The sequence below is a fragment of the Piliocolobus tephrosceles genome, chromosome 2, assembly GCF_002776525.5.
Source record: "Piliocolobus tephrosceles isolate RC106 chromosome 2, ASM277652v3, whole genome shotgun sequence".
NCBI lineage: Eukaryota > Metazoa > Chordata > Mammalia > Primates > Cercopithecidae > Piliocolobus > Piliocolobus tephrosceles.
The window spans coordinates 152,571,779-152,598,079 of record NC_045435.1 but is presented as its reverse complement, the minus strand read 5'-3'; the positions used below and the strand labels follow the sequence as shown (position 1 = coordinate 152,598,079).

General features: G+C 47.3%; 1 protein-coding gene across 2 annotated transcripts in view; it reads right to left on the bottom strand.

Moving 5' to 3' along the window:
• The window catches only part of SH3BP5 (SH3 domain binding protein 5), a 77,535-nt gene that overhangs the window by 14,267 nt on the left and 36,967 nt on the right, over window positions 1-26,301 (bottom strand). For both annotated transcript variants that reach the window (XM_023207393.1, XM_023207394.2), the window contains one exon: window positions 1,362-1,526. In XM_023207393.1, coding sequence (XP_023063161.1) covers window positions 1,362-1,526 — 165 coding nt within the window. The remainder of the gene's footprint in view (window positions 1-1,361; window positions 1,527-26,301) is intronic.

Sequence of the window (26,301 nt, the reverse complement as noted above, 5' to 3'; positions counted from 1 at the left end):
TTCTATTCCAGCCCCCTAGACAGCTTTCTTAAGGAGTCACCAAGACCTCTTGCAACCCCCTATCTGCTCTGTACAGGGTCTCATTGGAGCTGCTGAAGCCACAGGTCAGCTTACTCACCCACCCTGCAGCAAACCAGTCCTACATTGGTTTTCCAGGCACTTGGGATCTAGACAGAGAATGCGGAGGGGCACAATGGACCCAGGCTGGTGTGGGGGGATATCAGGAACATGAGCCTGGGCAGCCCAGGAGCCAGGCCTGGAAGAGCAAAGAGGTATCCAGGAACATGCTGCATGACTTCTAAGAAACCACATAGAGTTAGGCAGGGGTAAGCAAGTACTGCTGAGCCAAGAACTGTCCCTAGCTGCTATGGTCTGAACATTTGTATCCTCTCAAAATTCTTACGCTGAAACTGATCCCCAGTGTGAGGGTATTTGGAGGTAGGGCCTTTGGGAAGTGATGAGGTAATGAGGGTGGAACCCGCAAGAATGAGATTAGTGACCTTATAAGCTCGTGTTCCCCTTCCACCGTGTTAGGACATGGAAAAGATGGTCATCTGTGAACCAAGAAACAGGCCCTCATGAGACACTGAATCTACCAATGTCCTGATCTTGCACTTCTCATCCTCCAGAACTGTGAAAAATAAATTTCTATTGTTTACAAACTACCCTGCTTATGGTATTTTGTTTAGTATTTTGTCTTGGCCTGAACAGACTAAGGCACTGCCATTTTTGGCTCTGAGTAATGCAGCCAGAGAGGTGGTCATGGGAGCCGGTAAAGAACCCAATATAATGGCATAAAACCCAGCCAGCCAAGCCGTGGGTAAGGATCTCACGCAGTCTGCTTCCTTTGTGCCTGTCAACTCCCTGAATCCCAGCCCAGAAGGCCTGTCCTAAGTACACACCTGATTCTGGTCTAATCTGCCATGAGCCCTGCCTTCCTCCGACAGCACATACGCGAAGTGCAGCCCCCGCGTAGGGCTGTTAATCAAGGTCTCCCCATCACAGATTCTAAACCCCGCCAGTATGCTGGGGTTCCGTGGGAGCAGACCCCGGAAAACAACCAGGTCCCTCTGGAAGACTGAGTCCACAGTCAACACCCTTTGGGGATGACCCAAACCAGACAAACCTCAGGCAACATAAGGGAAAGAACAGCTCTTGCTGTCACAGAGAGACGCTGACTCATTCTGGAGCACTGGCTTCGTACCAAGTGCAGCCAAGAGACCACATGAAGGCGACAACCTGTGATGTTCAGAGTGTTTTCAGGCAGCACGCCTGGGAGTCGAGTCTGTTACCTCCCGTTCGTGGGAAGCCAGCGCGCATGCACGTGCACACCCCCACAGCACACCGGCCATGACTCATACCCTCTGAGTGGCGTGATTCAGCATCTCCTGCCAGGCGGAGTCGAACTGCCGCTTGTCATCCTCCAGCAGCCGCTGCTCGGCCAGGGAGATGGTCTCCTTGGCGGCACGGAGCACCTCGGTGGCCCTCTGGAAGTCCTGAGTGGCTTTCTGAGCTTCCAGCTGAGCCTGTGTGAGAAAGAATCCTCATGAGGCCTCAGGAAATGGCGGGGACTCCCCACGGTCCATTTTACCTTTCAAAAAATAAGCATCCTGAGGACCGGGACAAGCTCATCTCTGCCTCTTCACTCCCGGCACCCACAGGTCCTCAGAGATGCCAGACAGGGCAGTGGACCCGATGGGGGAGTGAGCGCCTAATCAGTGAGCGGACAGTTTCCATGGTTCTGGGCCCAATGGATGAGATAAACACGTCAGCCCTTGGCCAGAATCGGACATGGCAAACCAGCCCATCCTGGGACAGGTACAGCCAACCCCACGGCCTTTCTCAGAAGCTCTGCCTCACTAATGACGTCAAGGTGGATACAGTAGTCCTGTCACCTTCCCTGCCCAGATCTGTGGCTCAATTCATGGCAAGTCAGAACCAAAACCCCGGAGATCATGGTCCAAAGACTTCACTCTGTAGCTGAGAGGACACAGCCTTTCCTGAGATCACACAGCTGACTAGAAGCAGAGCTGTGCCAGACTCCGGGCAGTAGGAGTTCCAGCCCAGCACTGCCCCTCTGCCAGAGAGTCCCCCACTCAATTCACACCCACTGACTCCAGCCACAGGTCAAGTATGGCACCAGGCAGGTAGAGAGAAGGACCTAATTAATTAAAACAACATGGTCCCTGCTTTCAAGGAGCATCAGGTGGGAGAAGCAATACCAACTGTAGCTGACCACATGTCTAGAGCTGCCCCCATGACATGCATCTACTGATTGTTCAAAATGTGATTAATCCCGGCCGGTTGCAGTGGCTCACACCTGTAACCCCCAGCACTGTGGGAGGCAGGCGGATCACTTGAGGTCAGGGATTAAAGACCAGCCTGGCCAACATGGTGAAACCCTGTCTCTACTAAAAATACAAAAATTAGCCAGGCATGGTGGCAGGTGCCTATAATCCTAGCTACTTGGGAGGCTGAGGCAGAAGAATCACTTGAATTTAGGAGGCAGAGGCTGCAGTGAGCCGAGATTGCACCACTGCACTCCAGCCTGGGTGACAAGAGTGAGACTCCATCTCAAAACAAAAAAGTGATTAATCCCAATTGAATGTAAGACATCCCTAATCTTAAAGACTTAGGACACACATACACACACACACACACACACACACACACACACACAAAGAATGTTAAATATCTCAATAATTTTTATTACATGATGAAATATTTTGGATATACTAAATTAAATAAAATATATTATTAAAATTAATTTCAGTTGGGTGCAATGGATCCCACCTATATCCCAGCACTTTGGGGGGCCAAGGCAGGAGGACCACTTGAGGCCAGGTATTCAAGACCAGCCTGGGAAACACAGCAAGAGCCTACTTCTGGAAAAAATTAAAAACTTATCCGAGCATGGTGGCACATGGCTGCATTCCCTGCTCCTTGGGAGGCTGAGGCAGGAGGATCACTTGAGGTTACAGTGAACTATGATGATGCCGCTGCACTCCAGCCAGGGTAACACAATGAGACCCTGCTTCTTAAATAAATAAAATTTAAAAATTAAATTCACAGGCTGGGCACAGTGGCTCAAACCTGTAACCCCAGCACTTTGGGAGGCCAAGGCAGGAGGATCACGAGGTCAGGAGTTTGAAACCAGCCTAGCCAACATGGCAAAACCCTATCTCTACTAAAAATACAAAACTTAGCCGGGTGTGGTGGCACACGCCTGTAGTTCCAGCTACTCGGAAGGCTGAGGCAGAAGAATCGTTTGAACCTGAGAGGGGGAGGCTGCAGTGAGCTAAGATCGCGCCATTGCACTCCAGCCTGGGTGACAAGAGTGAAACTCTGTCTCAAAAAAAAAAAAAAATTTAACTTCACCATTTCATCTTTCCTCATCTTTCCTTTTTTACTGTGACCACTGGGAAACTTACAGTTATATAGGTGATTCCAATTCTATTTCTTGTGGACAGTGGATACCTTTACCCCAAGATGGGCCAGGTGATGGCAATTGTGTGACTGCATGAGAAATCAGCACTGAAACATCACAGTCACCACTCTACAGGCTCCCCTTGAATTCCCCAGCAGAGCACAAGCCACAAGCCCACTTCTGCCAAAAGCTGGCCTCTGCAGCGTCCCACCACCCTCCCTTGGTTAACCACGACCCCAAGTCAGTTACATAAGCCCTGGTGGGACATCCCTAGGGCAGCCCCTGGGACTCAGGAAGAGGGGAACTACAGGGACCCCACCCTTCCCCAGGTAATTCTCACATGACTTTGAGGAAGTCTTCAGAAACCACAGGCTCAGGACGCTCTGTGAAGAAGGTTAAAGGAGGGGGAACAAAAAAATCATAGACTCAGAGAACGCCAGCCACCCAGGAAAAGAACAGCTTTCCAGAGCACTCCATGATTGTGTACTACATACCAGACCCAGACCCAGCCCTCCAGGCGATGACGCTCAGATGGGGAGCTGAACCAAGCATGGAGTAGACGCTCAGAAGTCGGTAATACAACACTGTATGTGAGAGTGCCACGGCAGCGGGGGAAGTATGGTAAGGGAATGTGAAGGAGAAATTATTTCCAGCACAGAGAACCGAGGAAGGCCTCTTAAAGGAAGATGATCCTGAACTGAGGACTGAAGGACAAAGATGATTTGAAAACATGGGTTGATGGGGTGGGAGGCAGAAGGAAGGATTTGAGACTCTAAAGACATATTACAAAACAGAGTGTCTGTAGGAGATTTGATGATACCTCAGATCAAATTTTTTAAAAGGACTTGAGTGAAGACCTTGAAAGAATGCCAGACAAGAAAAGAAAGAAAAGAAGAGAAGAGAAGAGAAAGGAAAGAAGGGAAAGGAAGAGAGAAGGAAGGAAGGAAGGAAGGGAGGGAGGAAGGGAGGGAGGTAGGGGAAAGAAAGAAAGAGAAAGAAAGAAAGAAAGGAGGGAGGGAGGGAAGGAAGGAAGGAAGGAAGGAAGGAAGGAAGGAAGGAAGGAAGGGAGGAAAGAAAGAGAAAGGAAAGGAAAGGAAGAAGAAAGAAAAAGAAAAAGAAAGAAAGAAAGAAAAAGAAGGAAGGAAGGAAGGAGGAAAGGAAGGAAAGGAAAGAAAGAAAAGGAAAAAGGAAAGGAAAAGGAAAAAGGAAATGAAAAGGAAAAAGGAAATGAAAAGGAAAAAGGAAAGGGAAAGGAAGAAAGGAAAGGGAAAGGAAGGAAAGGGAGGGGAAGGGAAGGAAAAAGGGAAATGGGAAGGGAAGGGAAGGTAGACAGACAGACCTGGGACTGGGTAATTTATAAAGAAAAGAGGTTTAATCGGCTCACAGTTCAGCAAGCTGTACAGGAAGCGTGATGCTGGTATCTGCTCGGTTTCTGGGGAGGCCTCAGGATACTTACAATCATGGCAGAAGGCAAAGGGGGAGCAAAGCATCTCACACAGTGCCTGGACTTGGGTCCAGGGTCAGGGGAAAGTGCTACACACTTTTTTTTTTTTTTTTTTTTGAGACTGAATCTCACTCTATCGCCTAGGCTGGAGTGTAGTGGTGCGATCTTGGCTCAATGCAACCTCTGCCTCCTGAGTTCAGGTAATTCTCCTGCCTCAGCCTCCTGAATAGCTGGGACTACAGGTCCACGCCACCACCATTGGACAGTCACCCTGCCAGGAATACATGGCAAGAGCAGCTAAGACACCAACTATATTTTTTGTATTTTTGGTAGAGACAGGGTTTTGCCATGTTGACCAAGCTGGTCTCAAACTCCTGACCTCAGATGATCTACCTGCCTCAGCCTCCCAAAGTGCTGGGATTACAGGATTACAGGTGTGAGCCACCGCACCCAGTCGCTACACACTTTTAAACCCGGTCTCATGAGAACTCACTGTCAAAACAAAAGTACCAACGGGGGTGGTGCTAAACCATTCATGAGAAACAGCCTCCATGATTAAATCACCTCCCACCAAGCCCCACCTCCAACATCGGTGATTACAATTCGACATGAGATTTGGGAGGGGGCACAGACCCAAACCGTATCAGGAGGAAATTAGGGTTAGATGAGGTCCTGAGGGTGGGACCCTCAGGAGGGAATCAGTGACCTTGTAAGAAGGGGAAGAGAGAGAGATCTCTCGCTCTGGTTCACTGAGGAAGCACCACGCTGTCAAAGGTCTCCTAGGGAAGATTCCGCAAAGGAGGAGGGTATCAGGCAGCAGGCCAGGCCAAGGCAGGAAGCACCAAAGAGTTTACACACTTATCTAACTGAGGAAAGTTTAACTGTGACATTGCTTCACAGTGTCATCACAAAACACAGGACTTCCAAAGTCAGAAACCAATTGTATTTGCAAAATTTACTAAATGTAGAAACCAATTTTGTATGATGGTGAGCACCAGATAGCCATCTCTCTCTGGCTCTCTGGTTCTCACCAGCATACAAAAGATGACACCTAGAAATCTTTGGTGCAACCGATAATGGTTTACCTTCAAATAGGAACAAAGGCCCCAGGCCCTGGTATTTAATACACTGTTTGAATAGGGCTCTGTGCTCCCAGGTCCTGTGATGTGCACAAGTCATGCAGTGATTCACTCACAGCTCACAGAGAAACCCAATGAGCCAGCAGAAGAAGTAGGCCCCTGCTTATAATAGTACTAAAGAGGAAAATGTTAGCAGAGCTTAGTTTGAGGTATAAGATGCAACACAGAAAAAAATGTTAAATACCTTCATGACTTACAGATACTAACAGCTTTCACGGGAAAAGCTCCATGGAGAGAATTTTAAAAGGCTGCTTATGGGCTGGGCGCAGTGACTCACATCTGTAATCCCAGCACTTTGGAAGGTCAAGGCGGGTGGATCACTTGAGGCCAGGAGTTCAAGACCAGCCCGGCCAACATGGTGAAACCCCATCTCTACCTAAATACAAAAATTAGCTGGGCATGGTGGTGGGCGCCTGTACTCCCAGTGACTCAGGAGATTGACGCAAGGGAATCACTTGAACCCAGGAGGTGGAGGTTGCAGTGAGCTGAGATTGTGCCACTGCACTGCAGCCTGGGCAACAAAGTAAGACTCTGCCTCAAAAAAAAAAAAAAAAAAAAAAAAAGGCTGCTATGAATGAATGTGATAAGTGACCTTCATTAGACACTGGCCCAGGCCAACTGTGACTGTGAAGCACTCGGAAATGTGGAAATGTATTAAGCATTCCACAAAGGGTCATCAGCAAAGGAGGTGGCGGGTGGAGAAGCCTGGCATTGTTGAGAAGGGAGAGAGGCTGCGGTCACGCCCCTCTGACTCAACTCCCACTGGTGCCCACAATGGCTCTCAGGGAGGAACAAGAGCATCTGCACATTTGCATTGGCTACAACAAAGGTCCAAGACAGGAGGAAGTTTACAGACCTCCCAGTTCAAGCCCCTCATTTTTCAAAGGAGAGCCCAGAACAGGTGATATCACACAGCTGTTTAGTGGCCCTCCAGAGCCAGGAAGTCAAAGCCCCTGACCCCTAGTCTGGAGCTATTTCAGCTCAACCATGCAGTGTCCACCCCCCGGAGTAACTCATTAACACAGTCGCTGGACAATTGGACAGTCTCCCTGCCAGCAATACATGACAAGAGCAGCTGCTAGGGCACCAAAGACAAGACGGAAACTCCACTGTGCACAGGATTGCTACCTCCTGCCTGCGGCTCCCATCCTGAAGCCTCACACGGGTCCAACTGACAGGCCCGTGGTTAGCTCCAGCAACTGCAAAGGAGGCGGCTGCCCAAAGTCATACTCTAGCAGGTGGTAGCTCCAAGTCAGGGAGAGAGCCCTCAAGACCAGACCAACGTAGTACCTAACTACTAACTAACCTGTAAGTCTGGATACAGATAATTACAAAGGAGAAAATAATCACAGCAGTTACTGCTTTAGTATTTATTCTGTATCAGATAATGTGTATAAGGTGTTCTGAATATAGTACATCATTAGTAAAGTCTCAAAATATATAGCATATATAGTACATATATATTATATAGTATATAGATATAGTACATCATTTAAGTCTCCAAATAACCCTACAGGCCTAACCCAGAGCTTTCATTCTAATTTTTTTTTTTTTTTTTTTTTTTTATCTGGAGATGGAGTTTTCCTCTTGCCACCCAGGCTGGAGTGCAAGTGCAACAGTGCAATCTCAGCTCACCGCAATCTCTGCCTCCCGGGTTCAAATGATTCTCCTGCCTCAGTCTCCCGAGTAGCTTAGATTACAGGTGCCCGCCACCATGCCCGGCTAATTTTTGTATTTTTAGTAGAGACAGGGTTTCCATGTTGGCCAGGCTGGTCTCAAACTCCTGACCTCAGGTGATCTACCCGCTTTGGCCTCCCAAAGTGCTGGGATTACAGGCGTGAGCCACCGCGCCCAGCCTCATTCTAAACTTTGATTAAACACCACTTGCTGGTGCTGCAAACTCCTGACAAAGAAGTATTAGTCAAGGAAGCACGGCCTTAGCTCTCCACACAAATCAAGGACACAGTGGCCACTGTCACACAGGTCGGAACGGGCAGGGAGGTTTGCAGGGTATAAGATTTGCAGAGACCACCAAGGAGGAGCAGAGGAGAAGCGTGGGGGAGAAGGCCCGCTGCTGTAGGAGCTGAGCTCATCCACAATCAGAGTCCGGAAAATGAGGTCCTGAGAAGCTGATCCTGAAAACCCTCACACCTGCCTGAGCTTAGCCTCCTACCCCCACCACACATTCTCACCTGCTCTGAGGAACAACTTGGACCCCATTCACAGGGGAGCCAGGAGGATGAATGAGATGCAGAGAGGCACGGGACAGGCAAAATTTCCCCACCTAGAGGCACGGGCATCCGACTGCCTTCCCCACTCCCCTTTCTAAATGCCTTTAGTACTTAAAATCCAAAAGGACTCTGGGGTTTACTTGGGAATGGTTGGGCTCAGTATGCATATACCCCCCAGCACTTGGCCAAGGCAATGATGGAGCAAAAGAAGCTTCCGGAACCCCCTGGACACCTGGGCGTGGATTGGGAGGAAGGAGTGCCCCACTTTCTTCTAGAGAAAGTGGGAAAGATACCAGCCCAGGGCAAAGCAGGTGCTGTGTGAGATGAGCAGTGACCCCGGAGGCACGGGGCGGCAGAACCCGCAGGAGAGGGAAGCCCCAGCCAAATGACAGGTGGGCCAGCTTCTACCCCTCGTGCTTCATGCTTCGTGCTTCACTGGAGGAATCTCACCCCCACAGGGCCCGGGGCAAGGCCCCTGCTGGATGTGGGCAACTACTTGGTAGGAAGTCTCTGTCCTTTTTAACTTGATACTGTTTTGTCCTTGCCTCTTCACAGTGAATGTCACAGGCACTGCTGGAAAGAACCCCTCCCCCGGCTAGAAGCTTATGAAGAAAAGCATCAGAGGCCTTTCCAACCCAACCAAGGAAGATCAAAAACCTTTGAAAACATGGTCAATAACCCCCGGGGGGTCTCAGTGAGGGAGGGATGGGCAGGACAAACATCAAAATGGACAAGAGACAAGGATGTCTGCTCTCAGCTTTATTAAAGCCATGGTTTTCTGCCTAGATTCTGAGGAATCCCAGGGACCCGGCAGTTCATGGACTGTCTGAGTCCTTCCAGCCTGCAAGCTGCCCATCCTGAACTCCCCCTTCAACTCCTGAATGATGCTTCGTTGAAGAGGACCAGAGATAGAATCTGGCCATTCTGATAGCACCGTTTTACCCCTGAGGATGTCTGGCATATATTTTAATCCAAATTATCCCAGAACAAAGTTTCATTTGAAAACATTTTCTGGGGAGAATTCCATTAAGCCCATTTAGTTCCTTGATTTTTTTTTCACACCCAGGTGCTTCTAATTTTTCAGCTTTATTTAGTCAAAATTATTCTCCTGAAGATTGGTTCCTTTCTATTTTAAATAAACAGATTTGACTGAATAAACAGTTTCATCCATATCAAATTTTACTAAATGTAGCTTGTGGCATGGGGTTTTTCATTGTTTCTATCGAAATTTTGCTGAATCAGTTTCTTAAAGATCTAAACATTTAGCTGGGTGTGGTGGCTCATGCCTGTAATCCCAGCACTTTGGGAGGCTGAGGCGGGCAGATCACCTGAGGTCGCGAGTTCAAGACCAGCTTGGCCAACATGGCGAAACCCCATCTCTACTAAAAATAGAAAAAATTAGCTGGGCCTGGTGGCAGGTGCCTATAATCCCAGCTGCTCAGGGGGTTGAGGCAGGAGAATCGTTTGAACCCGGGAGGTGAGGTTGCAGTGAGCCAAGATCGCACCACTGCACTCCAGCCTAGGCGACAAGAGCAAAACTCTGTCTCGGGGGGAAAAAAAAATCTAAAAATTTGTCAAACATAGGGGACATCATTTTTTCTCAGTCCCAAAAGTTACCATGTACGTTCTGAGTCACTATCAGTTTAATAGTGTTATTTCTCCCAACAATGTATATTACAAAGAAAACAAGAAATCCATGATATGCATCTACTCTTACAGAAATGAGAAAATCGTGGGCAGTCTTAAGAGAGACAGCGCCTGCAGCCGTACCATGGACAGACTACAGAGCCCTTTAATATGTCGGAGCAGCAAGAGAGCTTTGCAAGGTTAGAAACATCGAGGTCAAACGGTTTTGTTCTGGCCTGAGCTTAAAGGTGAACTTTAAAAATGTAAAAGCTTCTACTTGCTTCAAAATACAGCTAGTAGTAACAAGAGAGAGCTGGGGGTGGGGGTAAAGATGAAAGAGGATTGCCCCAAGGTTGGTAATTGTAGAAGCTGGATGACGAACATCAGAGGTTCCATTACTTTGTTCTCTATTTTGCATATATTTGAAAGTTTTGACCCCAGCTTCCGGCAGGACAATCCCTACTGCCAACAGTCATCCAGACTAACCAGGGGTGAGTCTGACACAAGCGTTTCAGTTGGGGGCATCAGGGAAGGTTCTTCAAGCACTGAGCCCACCTCTGCTTATCTTCAGTACTAGACACCAGCCTGCAGTTCACATCCAGACACAGCGTGTTCATACACACCACCCAAAGGGCTTCCCATTGCACTCACACAGCACGATTCCTCTGCCTTAAGCTGGCACTATTTCTTACCCTACAGAATCTCCCTAATTCATGTAAAAGCTGGCAGGAGGAGGGTCTCCGGCCTTCTGTTTTCACAGGGCACTACTTAGCCTGAGTCAGTGTGCCTAGGCTAGTCAGCCGGCTGATGTCTATCACCCGTCCGCACACTTCCATCCTTTCACAATTAACAAGCAGCTCACAGGGCCTGCCAGCTACATGCAGCAGGCCTCCAGGAACGACACATCCCAAATCAAATCCTTCCTGTTGCTGCAGCAACACCACAGATGCCAGGCTCTTCCTGCCCACCCTAGCCAGAAGGGTGCGCCCACATTCCTCCTCATCCTCCTCCCGCTTTCACCTCCTTCACGCTGTAGCAGTGTGCCACCACTGGCTAGAGAACCGACCGGCCAGGTGTGAGGTAGGGGCCTGAGCCGGGGGTAGACAGCAGTACCCCCAGAAAAAAGGAGAAAAAGGAAAAAAACCCACAACAGCACCCCAGGGTACCACCACCAAACCTAGACTCCTAACCCACAGAACCAAATAACAGGGTTTTTGTGCTCAGGGAGATGGAGACAATCTAGACCAATTGTTTTATTTTCTAGGAGAAAATGTAAGAGTCTAACAAATAAATTGGCCTGCTCAAAGCATCGAGCCTGGATATTCTACCAACCCCAATGCAAGCTGCCCTCCCTGCCAGCCAGCCACACAGCCATCCCCAGCATCACACTCTCACACTCTCTCTGTCCCCAAAACACACACGCAACATGCCACGCCTCTTAATTCTTCAAATGTGTGCAAACTCAGAGAGCTCCTTCGTTGCGGTGGGTTTCCCTGAGGTCAGCAGGGCTATATCTTCCTCCCTGCACGTCCACTCACAATTATCTTCCATCTCTGCCTTTGTCTCCCACCTATACTGTCATTCCCAGGACCCACGGAACACTAGCATACCTTAGACACACACACACCAATCAAAGAAGCTATTTCATCTTCCACTGGGACGCACAATGCAGACCCAGGCCACGAACATGGTCATTGCCTGACACTGTGAGGGAGTGGAGAGCCCTGCTTTACGCTGCAGGGCAGCAGAGAACTGGAATACAGAACGTGGGGAAAGTCCATGTGCTCTGTAATTATGCCTCATGACATTCCTTTGCAGTTAATGAGTAGCTGCTGGTTTCCAATCACAAGGGTGGAGCATAGGAGTAGAGAGGTGGGTGTATAAAGAACTGGGATGCCAGAAGAGGAAAGAGCATCTCCCTCCCGTAAGCTATAGCTATAGCTATAGTTAATTTTTGTATTTTTAGTAGAAACTGGGTTTCACCATGTTGGCCAGGCTGGTCAAGAGTGAAACACAGTCCCCCAAAAACAAAACACACACTTTGACGCTGTGCACAAAACTGGCATTGATTTGACCACGACAATTGGACCAGTGACAACGGGGCCACTATGAGGCCGTGGTCTGTGTCAAGAGAACCAGGAAGAACAGAGTATATCCCTGGCACCAACAATAACCATTGTCTCGGGTCTACAACCTTGAACAAGGACCTGAAGGCATCAGATTCCCTTGGCAGAGCTCTGATCCCCCGACTCCTACCTCTCTCCGTCCTCTCCGGTGAAAGAACCAGGTGGTCAGTTGCTCCCTCCCTCAGTCCTGCCTCTACAGGTACACGCTTCTCTGCCTGGGGGTTGCTAGCAGAACACCAGCTCTTCCAGAACAACTGCTCCCCAGAGACGGTTCCACCTGCACCTTGTGGACAAACAAGCCCCCTGTAGCTCTCTAATCTTCACACACCGTAATGGCAACAAAAGAAACATTTTGGGCAGGGCACAGCAGCTCACGCCTGTAATCCCAGCACCTTGGGAGGCTGAGGCGGGTGGACTACCTGAGATCAGGAGGTTGAGATCAGCCTGGCCAACGTGGTGAAACCCTGTTTCTACTAAAAACACAAAAATTAGCCGGGCGTGGCGGTATGCCCCTGTAATCCCAGCTACTCGGGAGGTTGAGGCTGGAGAATCGCTTGAACTCGGGAGGCGGAGGTTGCAGTGAGCCGAGATTGTGCCATTGCACTCCAGCCTGAGGTGACAAGAGGGAAACACGGTCCCCTCCCCCCAAAAATACCACATTTTGATGCCTTGCACAATACTGGCATTGATTTGACCAGGACAATTGGGCCACTATGAGGCCATATTCTGTGTCGAGAGAACCAGGAAGAACAGAATACATCCCTGGTACCAACAATAACCACTGTCTTGGGTCTACAACCTTGAACAAGTCACTCAACTTTTCAGATTGGAATGCCAAGGCCTCTGCTAACTCCAAGGAAGCCTCAGTTACAGTACTGAAAATACACAACTACAGCAGGGACCCACGAGGAAAGTTCTGTAATGTAGTATCTGGCTTAAACAACATATGCAAATTGTGAGCCAGCAGGTTAGTTAACCACAAGCTGTTTTGCTTTTGCTATCTTATTTATTGCTGTGCAAGTCTGCAAATTTTCCATAATAAAAAAGTTTACAAAATTGCTTCTCAATACATTTCTTAATCAGCTGTTGCTTTGTTATTTATCTACCACACAGTTCTTTCTTTAAACTCAAAATTATGTCACCAGGTTAAGCAAGAGCATAATTTGAGGGAAAGGGGGAGGTCCACACTATTTATCAAGACGAAAAATAACCACGGTTTCTAGTCAAATGTTTTAAACCAATCACAACAAAACTTTTTGTAAACAGCTGGGGAAATCTGAAAAAGGCCTGGATACTAGATGATATTTAAAAACTAATTTTGTTAGGTGTAAAAACGTGACGTTTCAAAGGTTCTTATCTGTTGGAGATAAATATCTAAATATTTAGGAGTGCAGTGATAAATCTATGAACAGCTTTAAAAGAATCAAGGAAAAAAACTAGAGGGGGAGGGTGGACGAAACCTGACTGGCAAGAGGTTAACAATTGTTGAAGCTGGTGATGGGCACGTGTGGTCCACTGATTATTCTACTTCTGCAGAAATTCCATAATAAAAAGTTGTAAAGAAATATTTTTTGAAGGCGTTGGTTCATCAGTTATCACTTTTGCTCTTTACCTTCCACATAATCACAAAACTCAAGAAAATGCTTACTAAAAGAATAGGGAAAACCCAAAATGTTTGTCAACGGTTGTCCTCATTAAAGGCAACATTTCAAATAAACAAGCAAACAAATAGAACTGAAACAAGACTGGGTGCGGTGACTCACGCCTGTCATCTCAGCACTTTGGGAGGCCGAGGTGAGTGGATCACATGAGGCCAGAAGTTCGAGACCAGCCCAGCCAACATGGCAAGACCCCGTCTCTACTAAAAAATACAAAAATTAGCTGCGTGTGGTCCGAGCTACTCAGATGACTGAGGCACGACAATCCCTTGAACCCAGGAGAGGGAGATTGCAGTAAGCTGAGACTGCACCACCGCGCTCCAGCCTGAGCAACAGAGCAAGACCCTGTCCCAAAAAAAGAAAAAGAAGTATCTAAGATTGGCAATGAGAGGAGGTAAAGAGTCAAAATGTTACCCAAACAAGAGACAGGTTTACAAGACTGAGCTGTTCATGGTCCCTCAAAGCCCACATTACCCACATGCAATCTTTTAAGATGTAAAGGAAACGAAGGGGCCCAGCAATATCCCCAGTGGCCTGCTAGTGGCCACACCACTCCAGTTATCCAAAAATTCTCATCTCTAATCTCAGTCTCTTCTGCAATGATTTAAAGCTCTCAACTCTTTGTCCCTGGCGGAGACAGAAAAACAACAAAACATGCCCACTTACAATTACAAAGCACTACATCAGGAGAGAGCACTTTCAAGGAGAGCTGACACCAAACTGCAGACACCTGGATAAGCCCTGTCCCTCCCCACACTCCACCTCTACTGCCCTGATGGAGGGAGGATAAAGGAGTCCAGGACAGGGGTGTTTACGAAATTCCTATTATAGGCCAGGTGTGAACCCACGGAGTCTAGCCCATAGCCCTGCTGGAAGTATTGTCAGACCCATTTTACACCCAAAGAAACTGGTGAAGGCACTGGTCCAAGGTCATAAGGCTGGAAAGGAAGGAGACTAGGACTCATACCCAGGTCTCCCACTCTGACCACCTGGAGAGAAGCAGCACGGATGCGGGGCCCCATATTATCTCCCCTCTCCAGTGGTGTATTATCTATTAAGCTTGACGTTTCAGTGAACCAGCTGCTCCTGTGGCCGTGCTTAAGTAAGCTTCACTGAAGCTGACAAGACTGACTCCGTAGACTGTAGATCCTGATAAGAACCCACAGTTTGATAAACTCTCTCCATGCCACCATCTGCATACCCACTTTGCCAAGCCCTCTCTCTAAAGGGCATCCAAAGGCCTCACAATCCCTGTTTAACCCCTTCTTACCCCCCTAGTTCTGGAAGCCTCTGCAGATGTATCCGGCGTGGGTTCTTACCTGGATTATTTGCAAAGCTTTCTCGCCACCTGTGCACTTGGCTGGAAGCGCCACATGTCAAACTTTCATAAGCTAATCCTGGGCTCTGCTCATCTCTATTTGGAGACTGCTTTCCAACACACTTGAAATAAATGGGTTCAAAGTCATTAACATTCCTTGTGCCTCAGACAAAAATACTCAAAATAAATGATGGAGGGGAGTTTTCTGTCAATGCCCCCTTCCCTGCCAGCTAGGAACTACAAAAGGAGCCTCTTAATTGGAGAGCTTCTCCATATTGGCCAGGATCGGTCTTTTGCCAGCCAGTACCTCACACAACCACTTGGCCTCAGTCCCAAGGGATGCCATTTAACAGAAGCAAAGGACATACCCACTCTAGACAAAGTGACTTCAGTTAAGATCAACTCACTCTGCAACTCAGAAGCCCAGAGCTTTCTACTCTTCGCCTATAAGCCTGGAAGAGACCCATAAAAGGTATGTGAATGGAGAGGAGAGAAGGACAACTCAAACCCAGGGACACCAGCACACACTGGCCGACCGAAAGCCTGGTGAGTCCCCAGACCCAGAACCTTTGGAGTTAAGATGCTGCAGCAAAAAATCTGGTAACCCACAGCACCCTCCTTTATGCATAGTACACAGAATTTCTATGATCTCGTCACAGCAGCATCGCCCCTTGGGTCCTGGAAAGTCTTATGAGAGCCAAAACTGTGTTACTGAATTTAATTCTCATATTCTAGCATAGTGGCTGGTACACTGCAAATGTTTAAGAAATATTTGTATAATTAAGGTACCTAGCTGTGGTAGAAATGATAATCCACAAACAACTCCCTTATGATCAATCGTTATTAATGCATTTGTGACTTTTTTTCTCCTATGACTCCTGCAATTAGATAAATGTCTATCTGAACATGTTTATCCTTGAAAATGGCCATTAAGGGCGACGTAAAAACTCACCTGAATAATCAAACTGTATACAGTAAGTCATGTCATATGAACGCCATTCTCTCAAGATCTAACTGATTCCCCCTCTTCGGTCAACCTCACCCCTTCCAAGCTGGGTGATACATAACCCAGATCCCAATGGGGCTTCAGGAAATTAAGCCTGGGAAAAAATTTACCCTCTCTGACTTCATAGGGCCAAGTTTCTGTACTTCTTTTGTCAGTTTGCCATGTTATAAAATAGTATATGTAAAAAAATATTTTGAAACCTGCCCAACACTATGAACACATCAGGAACACATCTCATGAATTATTTTACTATTCACTTGGTCTTCTCAACAAGACCGCAAACTCTTTGAAGGCACCGTGAGTCCCCACCACCAGTATGGTGAAGTCGCACTTAGAAACAGGTGCTCTGCCAAGCCCTCTAGTAGCCAGGAACATTGGCTCTCCTCTTTCCACCTCAGCATTTCAGACTTCCCTGGGTCACTCAGTACTGTTTGTTGCCTGGTACACTTAAGTACAGCCAAAGGAGCAACTGGTTCACTGAAACGTCAAACCCCTACCTCCAATCTAACTTTGCTTCTGGATCAGCATAACTTGGCTTAATTTTAACTATCACCTGCAAGATCTGCAAAGGAATTCAAGGTCAGAGGGGACATAGGTGAAAATGAGGGCCTAATATAAACATGAGTTAGCACAACATACCTTTCTGGTAAGCACAGCATATGAAAATCTGAGGGATCTATTATCATGCAAGTGCAAAGACACTCAGCAATATGGCCGCAGCCAGGGAGCCCTGGCCGGAGTAGGCTGTCAGAAACAGCATCAGAGCACGAGGGCATACACAGCCAGGGGCCCCCCACTGGCTGCCAGAGGCAAGACCACTTCAGGCCACCCAGGGGTCTGTGGAAGGATGGGAATGGCCTAGTGATGGGGCCAAGACAGCAGCTCCGCCCCCACCTGGGGAGGCAGAATTGACACAATCTGGTGTGGCAGGGGCTCTCCATGTGAGCCCAGGTTCCTGGCAGATCTCCTTTCCACCTGGTATTGCCAAGCAAAGCAGGTCTGAGGAACTCAGGGGCCTTCTCCCAGTTCTCAATGGCTGGGAACAAACTGCAGCCAATGGAACTGAGAATGAAAAAGGATCAGATACCCACACAGAGGAATCCAAATGTCTCAGGGCTGAATGACTGACTACACCTTAAGTCTTTGTAATTCTGTCAATTCTAAACATTCCTTTTTTATTTGTTTTGTTTTTGAGACAAGGCCTCAGTCTGTCGCCCAGGCTGGAGTGCCATGGCACAATCACGGCTCAGTGTAGCTTCAACCTCCCAGGCTCCGGAGATCCTACCACCTTAGCCTCCCAGGTAGCTGGGACTACAGGAGCACACCACCATGTCCAGTTAATTTTTTGTATAGATGGGGTTTTGCCACGTTGCCCAGGCTGGTCTTGAACTCCTAGGCTCACATTCCCAAAGTGCTGAGATCACAGGCATGAGCTACCGTGCCGGGCCTCAAGCATTCCTCTTTATAGCAAGTACTCATTTTTCACCTTTACTTTGCACCACGCAACATGAAGATGCGGAAAGGATAAGATGCAATTTCTGCTCTCAAGGAGCTCACAGTTCCAGGGCAGGCTTCTTAACCCATGGTTTAAAGGTTAGGAACACAGATCAAGACTCAGGCTTCTAGAATCATTAGCTGTGTGACCCTGAGCACTTTCTTACTTCTCTGTGCCTCAGTTTCCTCACCTGTAAAACACAGATAATAACAGAACCTAGCTCATGGGGTTGCTGCGAGGAATAAGTGAGTTAATACACATAAAGTGCTGAGAAAAGGCACGCAGTAAGCAGTACAGAGTGTCAACTGTCATATAAGAAAGCATTATGTAGCATAAGCTTGTGCGTATTAACCCACATGACATGCATGATATTTAAAGGGACGCGATATATACCATGAAGTTATAATTTACGCACCCATGCACGTGTCTGTTTGCAGAGGATGACATCCGTAACGTTCAAGTTCTCCAAGAAGCAGAGCTGACGAAAAGCTGAGGGAGCGGGGCTACAGGAAGGGTTCATAAAAGTTACATTGACTTGTGCCTTCATTTTAATCCAGCAAAGGGTAAAATCTAAGCGGTGCTGTCCAACAGAACTTTCTTCAGTAACGGAAATGTTCTCTATCTGCACTGCTGTCCCAAAATAGTAGCCAGCCTCCACGTGTGGCTATTGAGCACTTGAAATGTGGCCTGCCAGGGTGAATCAATGAATTTTTGGCTTAACTTTAGTTAACTTACATTGAAGCAGTTATATGTGGCTAATGGCTATTATTTTGAACATCACAGAGCTCGTCAGTCTAGGAAGAAAGAAGTCACAGGCAAAGACTAGATTATGCAATGATGCAAAACATTCCCTGATGTAATCAGAAATCATGAGTAGAACACCACAATGTACCCTGAAATTGTGAGCAATGACGTGCACATACACGGAACCACAGCACCGAGAAGTTCAGATGCCGAAACACAAGAGGGGCCAGGCCAGGCCGTGAAAAGCTTTGTGCGCTGTGGTCAGATTTGGGCTTGACACTGGAGACAGAAGAAATGTTCTGTACTAGCCAGGGTCCTCCAAAGAAACAGAACTGATAGGATGTTTATATAAACATTTATTACAAGGAATTGGCTCATGCAATTATGGAGGCTGGCAAGTTCCAAATCTGCAGAGTTCAAAATCTCCAAGTAGGCTGGAGACCCAGGAAAGAACTTCTATTGCAGTTCAAGACCAAAGGTCGTCTGCTGCAGAATTCCCTCTTGCTAATGGGAGGGTCCTTCTTCTGCTCTATTCAGACCTTTAACTGATTGGATAAGGACCACCCACATTGGGGAGGGCAATCAGCTTTACTGAAAAAGTCCACTGATTTAAATGTTTATGTCATCCAAAAACACCCTAACAGTAACAATCAGAATTACCTTTGACCACATATCTGGACACTGTAGCCTAGTCAAGTTGACACATAACATTAACCGTCACATGTACTTAAGTTTTTGAGCAGGACTATCAGCAGAACTGACTTTGGTAAGATAATGCAGCTGCGAGGCAGTGGGGAGGAATGGAGGTTCCAGGAGGCAGGAAGACCAGTTGAAAGACTATTTCAGGCCGGGGGCAATGGCTAACGCCTGTAATCCCAACACTTTGGGAGGCTGAAGTGAGTGGATCGCTTCAGCTCAGGAGTTCGAGACCAGCCTGTGGAACGTGTTGAAAACCTGTCTCTACTAAAGATACAAAATTAGGCAGACTTGGTGGTGTACACCTGTAAGGTGAGGTGGGAGGACTGTTTGAGTCTGGAAGGCAGAGGTTGCAGTGAGCCGGGATTGCACCACTGCACTCCAGCCTGGGTGACAGAGTGAGAGAATGAGAGATCTTGTCTCCAAAAAAAAAAAAAAAAAAAAAACCATTTCAATGCTCTGGGCAAGACATGAGGGATTGCACCAAAAAAGTGACAATGAGTAATGACTCATTTAGCATTTGTTAAAGTATGAATGAATGGATTCTGTGACTTTACAAAACATACACTTTATGAGAAGCTAGCATTTCCTCACAAATCTCCAACATAATGTAGAATGGGTAAGGAGGTTTTCCATACAACATAAAGGGAAGGAAGTGATGTAGCAGAGAGATACAGGTAGTTACTATAGATACGGAGATATAGGTAGATACAGAGATACAGGTAGTTACTGTATTCCCACGCTCAAGAGAGTCTTATGCCTGCTCTGTGGGTACCATATGCCCTCCTTTTACTCCTTCTAACTCACAGCCTTTCTAGAAGATAAACTATAGTACCAACGTGGCAGTCTGTTAGCTGCTCCCAATATCCATTCCCCGCTTCGTCCTTAAAACAACCTTGCCTGGCTAGCTAAAAAACTCCCAGTCAAGCCTCCCTTGCAGCTACCTGTGACTACCTGACCAAGTTCTAGCAATGAATGGAAAATATGTTGTCTGGGACTCCCAAGTAGACTCTTTAAAATAGAAGGGACATATATCCCTTCCTCATTTCCTCCTTCTGTCCTGAAATGCAGATGTGATGGCTAGAGTTCCTGGAGCCATCTTCAACCACGAGGTGACGTGGAAGATTAGACTCAAATACCAGGATGTGAGCAGCAAACAGAACACTAGGTTTCAGATGACCATGAAATCACAGCACTAATTCCAGACTGCCTAATTTAGGTCTTCGGTTAGTTGAGAGACAGAATCCTTGTGTGTTTAAGCCACATTTTTGAGTTCTGTTGCTTACAATCAAACATAATTCCTAATTGATAGATGATACAGCTATTATTTTGTGCACAAAAAATGTAGATTTCAAAATTTCAGGCCACATACCTTCGTCCATATATTTTCCTACGGCCTTGGGTGTTGATATGTGGCTAGGCAGAAGAGGAGCCCACATAAACTAATACAGCACCTTACACCTCATGATTTCCTTCCAACAGCTGCTTTCAATAAAGAGCCCACTGCAGATACTTTCTACCACCTTGGATGAGTGCCCAGGTCAGTGTAAAAACAGCCCCCCCCCCCCCCCCTTCTCTATATAAGGAGAACCTTCACTAAGCTGGCCTTACCCTGAGATCAAGAGACTTAAACTCAAAGAATGCGAAAACCTCAGAAGATTTTGACGTGCCACTGCTTTTAGAAATAACGCAAAGCACTTTCTCTGGGGTGTGGTGCTTTGACAAAGGGTTGGGGCATACACTTGGGGCTTACAGTGAATTGATGAGCAGAGAGCATCTTTTTGCTACTTCCACTTAAACCACTTCCTCAGGCCAGGCACGATGGCTCACGCCTGTAATCCCAGCACTTTGGGATACCAAGGTAGGCAGATCACTTGAGGTCAGGAGCTTGAGACCAGCCTGGCCAACATGACAAAACCCCGTCTCTACTAAAAATACAAAAATTAGGCTGGGCGCGGTGGCTCACATCTGTAATCCCAGCACTTTGAGAGGCCAAGGCGGGCAGATCACGAGGTCAGGAGATGGAGACCATCCTGGCTAACACAGTGAAACTCCATCTCTACTAAAAATACAAAAAATTAGCCGGGCGTGGTGGCTCACATCTGTAATCCCAACTACTCGGGAGGCTGAGGCAGGAGAATTGCTTAAACCCGGGAGGCAGAGGTTGCGGGGAGCCGAGATTGCGCCACTGCAATATAGCCTGGGCGACAGAACGAGGCTCCGTCCCAAAAAAAAAAAAGAAATATTAGCCAGGTATGGTGGCACACAGCCATAATCCCAGCTACTTGGGAGGCTGAGGCAGGAGAATCACTTGAACCTGGGAGGTGGAGCTTGCAGTGAGCCGAGATCATGTGTTCACTGTGGCTTAAACTCCACAAGGTCATCCCACTGTGTAGAAATGAAAACTCCACCTACAGCCTGCACTTCCAAGCATTTCCCACTTGGTGTAAAGGGTGGTGTTCTGTCTCTCACATGTGGAGAGGTTCCCGCAGCATGACGAACCCCGTGTTGGGAATATGCAGTCCCACCAGGTTGGAAGCAGGGTATTCCAAGCTATGGGAATATTTGTAAGTCAGAACCACTTGAAGGCCCAGAAACCATAAATCTCTAAGTCTTATCAGTCATTTACTTCTCAGCATGAATAATTTCACCACACTCCAGCCTGGGTGACAGAGCGAGACTCCGTTTCAAAAAGAAAAGTAAAAATAAACCACTTCCCCAAAATGAAACCTACAAAGTAAGGCTTCCTAACCAGAGCCCATGATTGCCTTAACTGAAGCAAACAGGTGCTCCATCCTGTACGAGAAGGTAAACTCCCCCATGCCCATGAAAGTTTTAAATGGAAGAAACTAATAAATATCAAACTAATAAAGGCCATCAAGAATAGAGAAGGGGAAAGAACTGGTGGGAGGCAGAAACAGGAGGTGGCTGGAGGAGACAGGGGAAGACATAGCTGAGAAACCCACATTCTAGAAGATTCTTCAGAAGAGACCCAGTTGATGTGGCCTCCTATGAAGCCCTTCAGAATTCTACCGGGAGCTGACTAGCTCTCAGCAAAACCAAGCTAGCGAGGGTTGGTGGGGGACAGAAAAAAATCCTAGACCCAGCTCCTTATCTTAGAAACTCAATTTCGTCCCAGAGCCACCAGGCTTGGGAGTAGCTAGAACAGCAGCATGAGCATTTGCATGTTTTTAATATCACTCAACTTTCCTGGCTGTGTTCACTCGTGCCCACTCAAGGCTACAGGCTAAGGAATGACAAAGTGGGAGCCGGGGTCCCTCCACAGCTCCACATGCTGTGGATTCAGGAACCCCAAGACAGGGCAGCTGACCCCAAAACTACTTTCTCCCTCTGGCTGATCAACACTACAGATTCCCTTTTGGTAGGACTGCCAGATTTAGCAAATAAAAGTACAGGCCTTCCAGTTAAATCTGAATTTCAGGTAAACAGTTTTTTTAGCTTATGTACCAAATATGGCATAGAACAAATTTATACTTTAAAAAATAATCTGAAATTTAACTGAAATTCCTGTGTTCTATCTGCCAATCTTACTTCTGGCTTAAACTCCACAAGGTCATCCCACTGTGTAGAAATGAAAACTCCGCCTACAACCTGCACTTCCAAGCATTTCCCACTTGGTGTAAAGGGTGGTGTTCTGTCTCTCACATGTGGAGGGGTTCCCGCAGCATGACGAACCCCGAGTTGGGAATATGCAGTCCCACCAGGTTGGAAGCAGCGTATTCCAAGCTATGGGAATATTTGTAAGTCAGAACCACTTGAAGGCCCAGAAACCATAAATCTCTAAGTCTTATCAGTCATTTACTTCTCAGCATGAATAATTTCATCAGATTCTTCAGGGTAGATTTTCATAGAAGTCACAACTGGGAAGGCTGGGGAAGAAGTGGAAAAGAAAGGAAGGAAAGCAGGGGCATCCTGTGAGTCAGGAAAGGAACAGAAGGTGCACCAAGAGTGCACAGCCATCTGGCCAGGGGCCCAAACCTCGTTGCCAAGCAACATAAAAAGGCCAGCCTGTGTCGATGAAACTCGTAGCAGAAATACAACCTATGGTCTGATTTCCTTTAACTGAAAAATTAATCACTCTACCACTCTTGCCAGGGAATGCCTGTGGTTTACAGAGGGGAAGGGGCTAACCACGTCCATGCAATCATTTTACTGAAAGCAGGGTACAGTTGAGAAGAAAGAAGGAAACATCTGAAGAGCATCGTGGTTTCAGGGAACCAAACTCCACACCCTGTTTCCCCTCTAACCACTATGCTGCGGTGACAAACCACACCTGTTCGCTTCAGAGAGAACACTGCCTGCCCGGCAGCACCAACTGGGGCTCAGCCATGCCTCTGTGCATAGCAAAGGAGACAAGAAAAAGGGAGTTGCCCATGACAAACCTCCCAAATGACAAGGTGATAGAGAGCAGCTCCTCCAGCCCAATGCTTCCTGGCTAAGACCTGCCTGCAAACAGTCCCCCATGCAGGCTTCCTGCCACCTGCCAGACAGAATGGGGTAGAATGCAAGTGGCCCATGGCACCACCAGAAAAGAAACCCTAGGCCAGGCGTGGTGGCTCACAACTGTAATCCCAGCACTTTGGGAGGCCGAGGCGGGCAGATCACCTGAGTTTGAGAGTTTGAGACCAGCTTGACCAACGTAGAGAGACCCTGTCTCTACTAAAAATACAAAATTAGCTGGGCGTGGTGGCACATGCCTCTAATCCTAGCTACTCAGGAGGCTGAGGCAGGAGAATTGCTTGAACCCAGGAGGCAGAGGCTGCAGTGAGCCAAGATCGTGCCATCGCACTCCAGCCTGCGCAACAGCAGCGAAACTGTGTCTCAAAAAAAAAAAAAAAAAAAGGAAAAGAAACAAAAAGAAAAACTCAAGATCAGCAACACTGTCCCTGCTCCAGCCCCAGACGCCTGAGGCAGAGCCAGCCAAGCAGGAGGTGCAACCCTTCTGGCAGAAGCCCAAAAATCTACTTCTCTGTGTCAGAAGCCTTTGACCTGGGTCAAAAGCTGCCGCTCATCTCCCTCCTGACCCTGTCCTAATTCAAGATTCCAAGCTTCCAAAGTGCAGCTGCTTCTTTCCCAGAATCTTCAGCCAAGACTGTCAGGCAGGATGCCGTCTTTCAAGCAAGAGAGAGTTAAGAGTCCACGCTCCGTTCTTGCCATAAATCTCCAGGAACTCTGCTTTGAGACAGATGCCCCGTCATTCTACTACGTGCCCTTACTTTGGGCAGCAGGAATGACGCAGTTCCCAGGAACTGGCCTGTGGCCACCCAGAGGGAATGTGACCAGGGCCACAGGGATGAACGTCACTGAGCCAGACCTCCTCACCCAAAGTCCCGTGGCAAGAACTGCTCCCAGGCAGGCAAGTGGCTCTGTAGAAATGAAAGTGACTGGGAAGAAGGAAGGCATGACAAAGCCACGCTGAAGTCCTAGCAGGAATAGGGCCACATGAGGGGAAAGTTCCCAAGGATTCCAGATTCTTGGAACAAGAGCTTCTCAGTTACCCCAGCCCAGAAGAGGCAGGGGCGCGCAGGGAAATAACTGCATGAATGAGCTCAAAAACTGCCTTTAGTCCTAAAAACCTCTCTTTCCAAGGCTCTGGCTTCCTTACCCACGTTCATATCCCCACTGACCCCTTTCCTCAGATCTCTGCTCTTCTGTCTTTACCAGCCGCCTCCCTCTTGTGCTTCGGAGTGTGCAGTGTGTCCTTCCCCTCAAGCCTTCCTAATGGGCAGCATCCCCCGCCAGTACACACACACAGTGACACACTGCCTGGCTTCTTCCCTTTGCCATCTACATCAGAGCCACATGGTTCAGCGCACTAACAAATAAGCCTCTCCATGTGGCTCTTGGCAAATACAGTCAGTCCTCATTGTTCACAGCTTCATATTTTTGAATTTACCTACTTACTAAGCTTTATTTGTAACCCCAAAATCAACACTCGCAGTGCTCTTGGGGCCATCCATCCACAAGCACAGAGTGTGAAAAAAACGAGCCGCCTGATACATACGTTTCTAGCTGACATCCAACAAGAAGCTACTCTGCCTTCTTGTTCCGGCTCTCATACTGAAAACAAGTGTCCTTTCCTCGGTCCTTTTAGTGCTGTGTTTTTGACATTTTTGTGCTTTTTGTTGATGATTTTTCTCTATAAACTGGCCTCCAAGTATAGCAATTAAGTGCTTTCTAGTGCTCCTAAGTACAAGAAGGCTGTGATGTGCCTTATGGAGAAAATACTTGCATTAGACGAGCTTCGTTCAGGCAGAAGTTATACCACTGTTGGCTGTGAGCTCAGTGTTAATGAGTCAACAAAACGACACATGCAGAAAAAGGAAGAGGAAATTTGCCAATCTGAACATGAGTTCACTCTAGTTAAGTGCTAAAGTAACATCCGTTGTGCATGATGAAGCTATGGAAAAGATGAAAGTGTGGCTGGATTTGTGGATTCCATCTGGCACTAATCCTGTGAGGTCACGACAGATTAAAAAAGCAGAGTGGACAGCATCATCATGAGGCTAAGAGCCAAAGAAGTTTACAGTCACATCACCCAGAGTCAGGAGAACATTCAACCCTTTGCAGCTAGTGTTTTATTATCAAGACATATTGCATATAATTGATTATAAGAAACATACTAAATAAGGGGTCTTTAAACAGAAACACACATATAACAAAGTTATGTATTGACTGGCTGACAAAAATGTTGTGACCAGAGGCTCTCAGGAACCTACCCCTCTATTTCCGCTAGGAGCAAAACCTTGGTACTTGCCAATTCAGTGTCTATGGCAACTTTATAGAATATGACTACCACAGATAATGAGAACTGATTGTATTTACCTCTGCCATAGCACCACCTTCATGTAGATGGGGTTCGTGGAGGATACAGACCAACTGTATACTCCACAATGGCCAGCGCAGACAAAGGGGAGATGCTTTTCTTTGCCAATCCCCTGGCCTGCTATAATCCTCCCACAGTCTCACTCCATATCTCAAATGGAGAAGTCATATATATAGGGGTGTGTGTGTATACACACACACACACACACACACACACACACACCCCTATCCAGGTCAGTAACAAAGATTCTACTTTTGCTCAAAACAGCCCATCCCACACCCTTTTATAAGACTGCCATGAGGGGAATGTCAGCTCCATAAGGACAGGATCTTTGTTCTATGCTTGATAAGTCAACAAGTGGCTACACCACCACCTGGCATACAGTAGGTGCTCAGTCAATAGCTACTGAAGAAAAGAAAATAATAAATTTTTTAAAATCCCCACACAGACACATGAAGTAATAACCTACATTTGACATATCCTTGAGTTTACATCCCACCTTTGCAGAACATCAGCCTCTCCAGGTTCTCACCTTTTTTTTTTT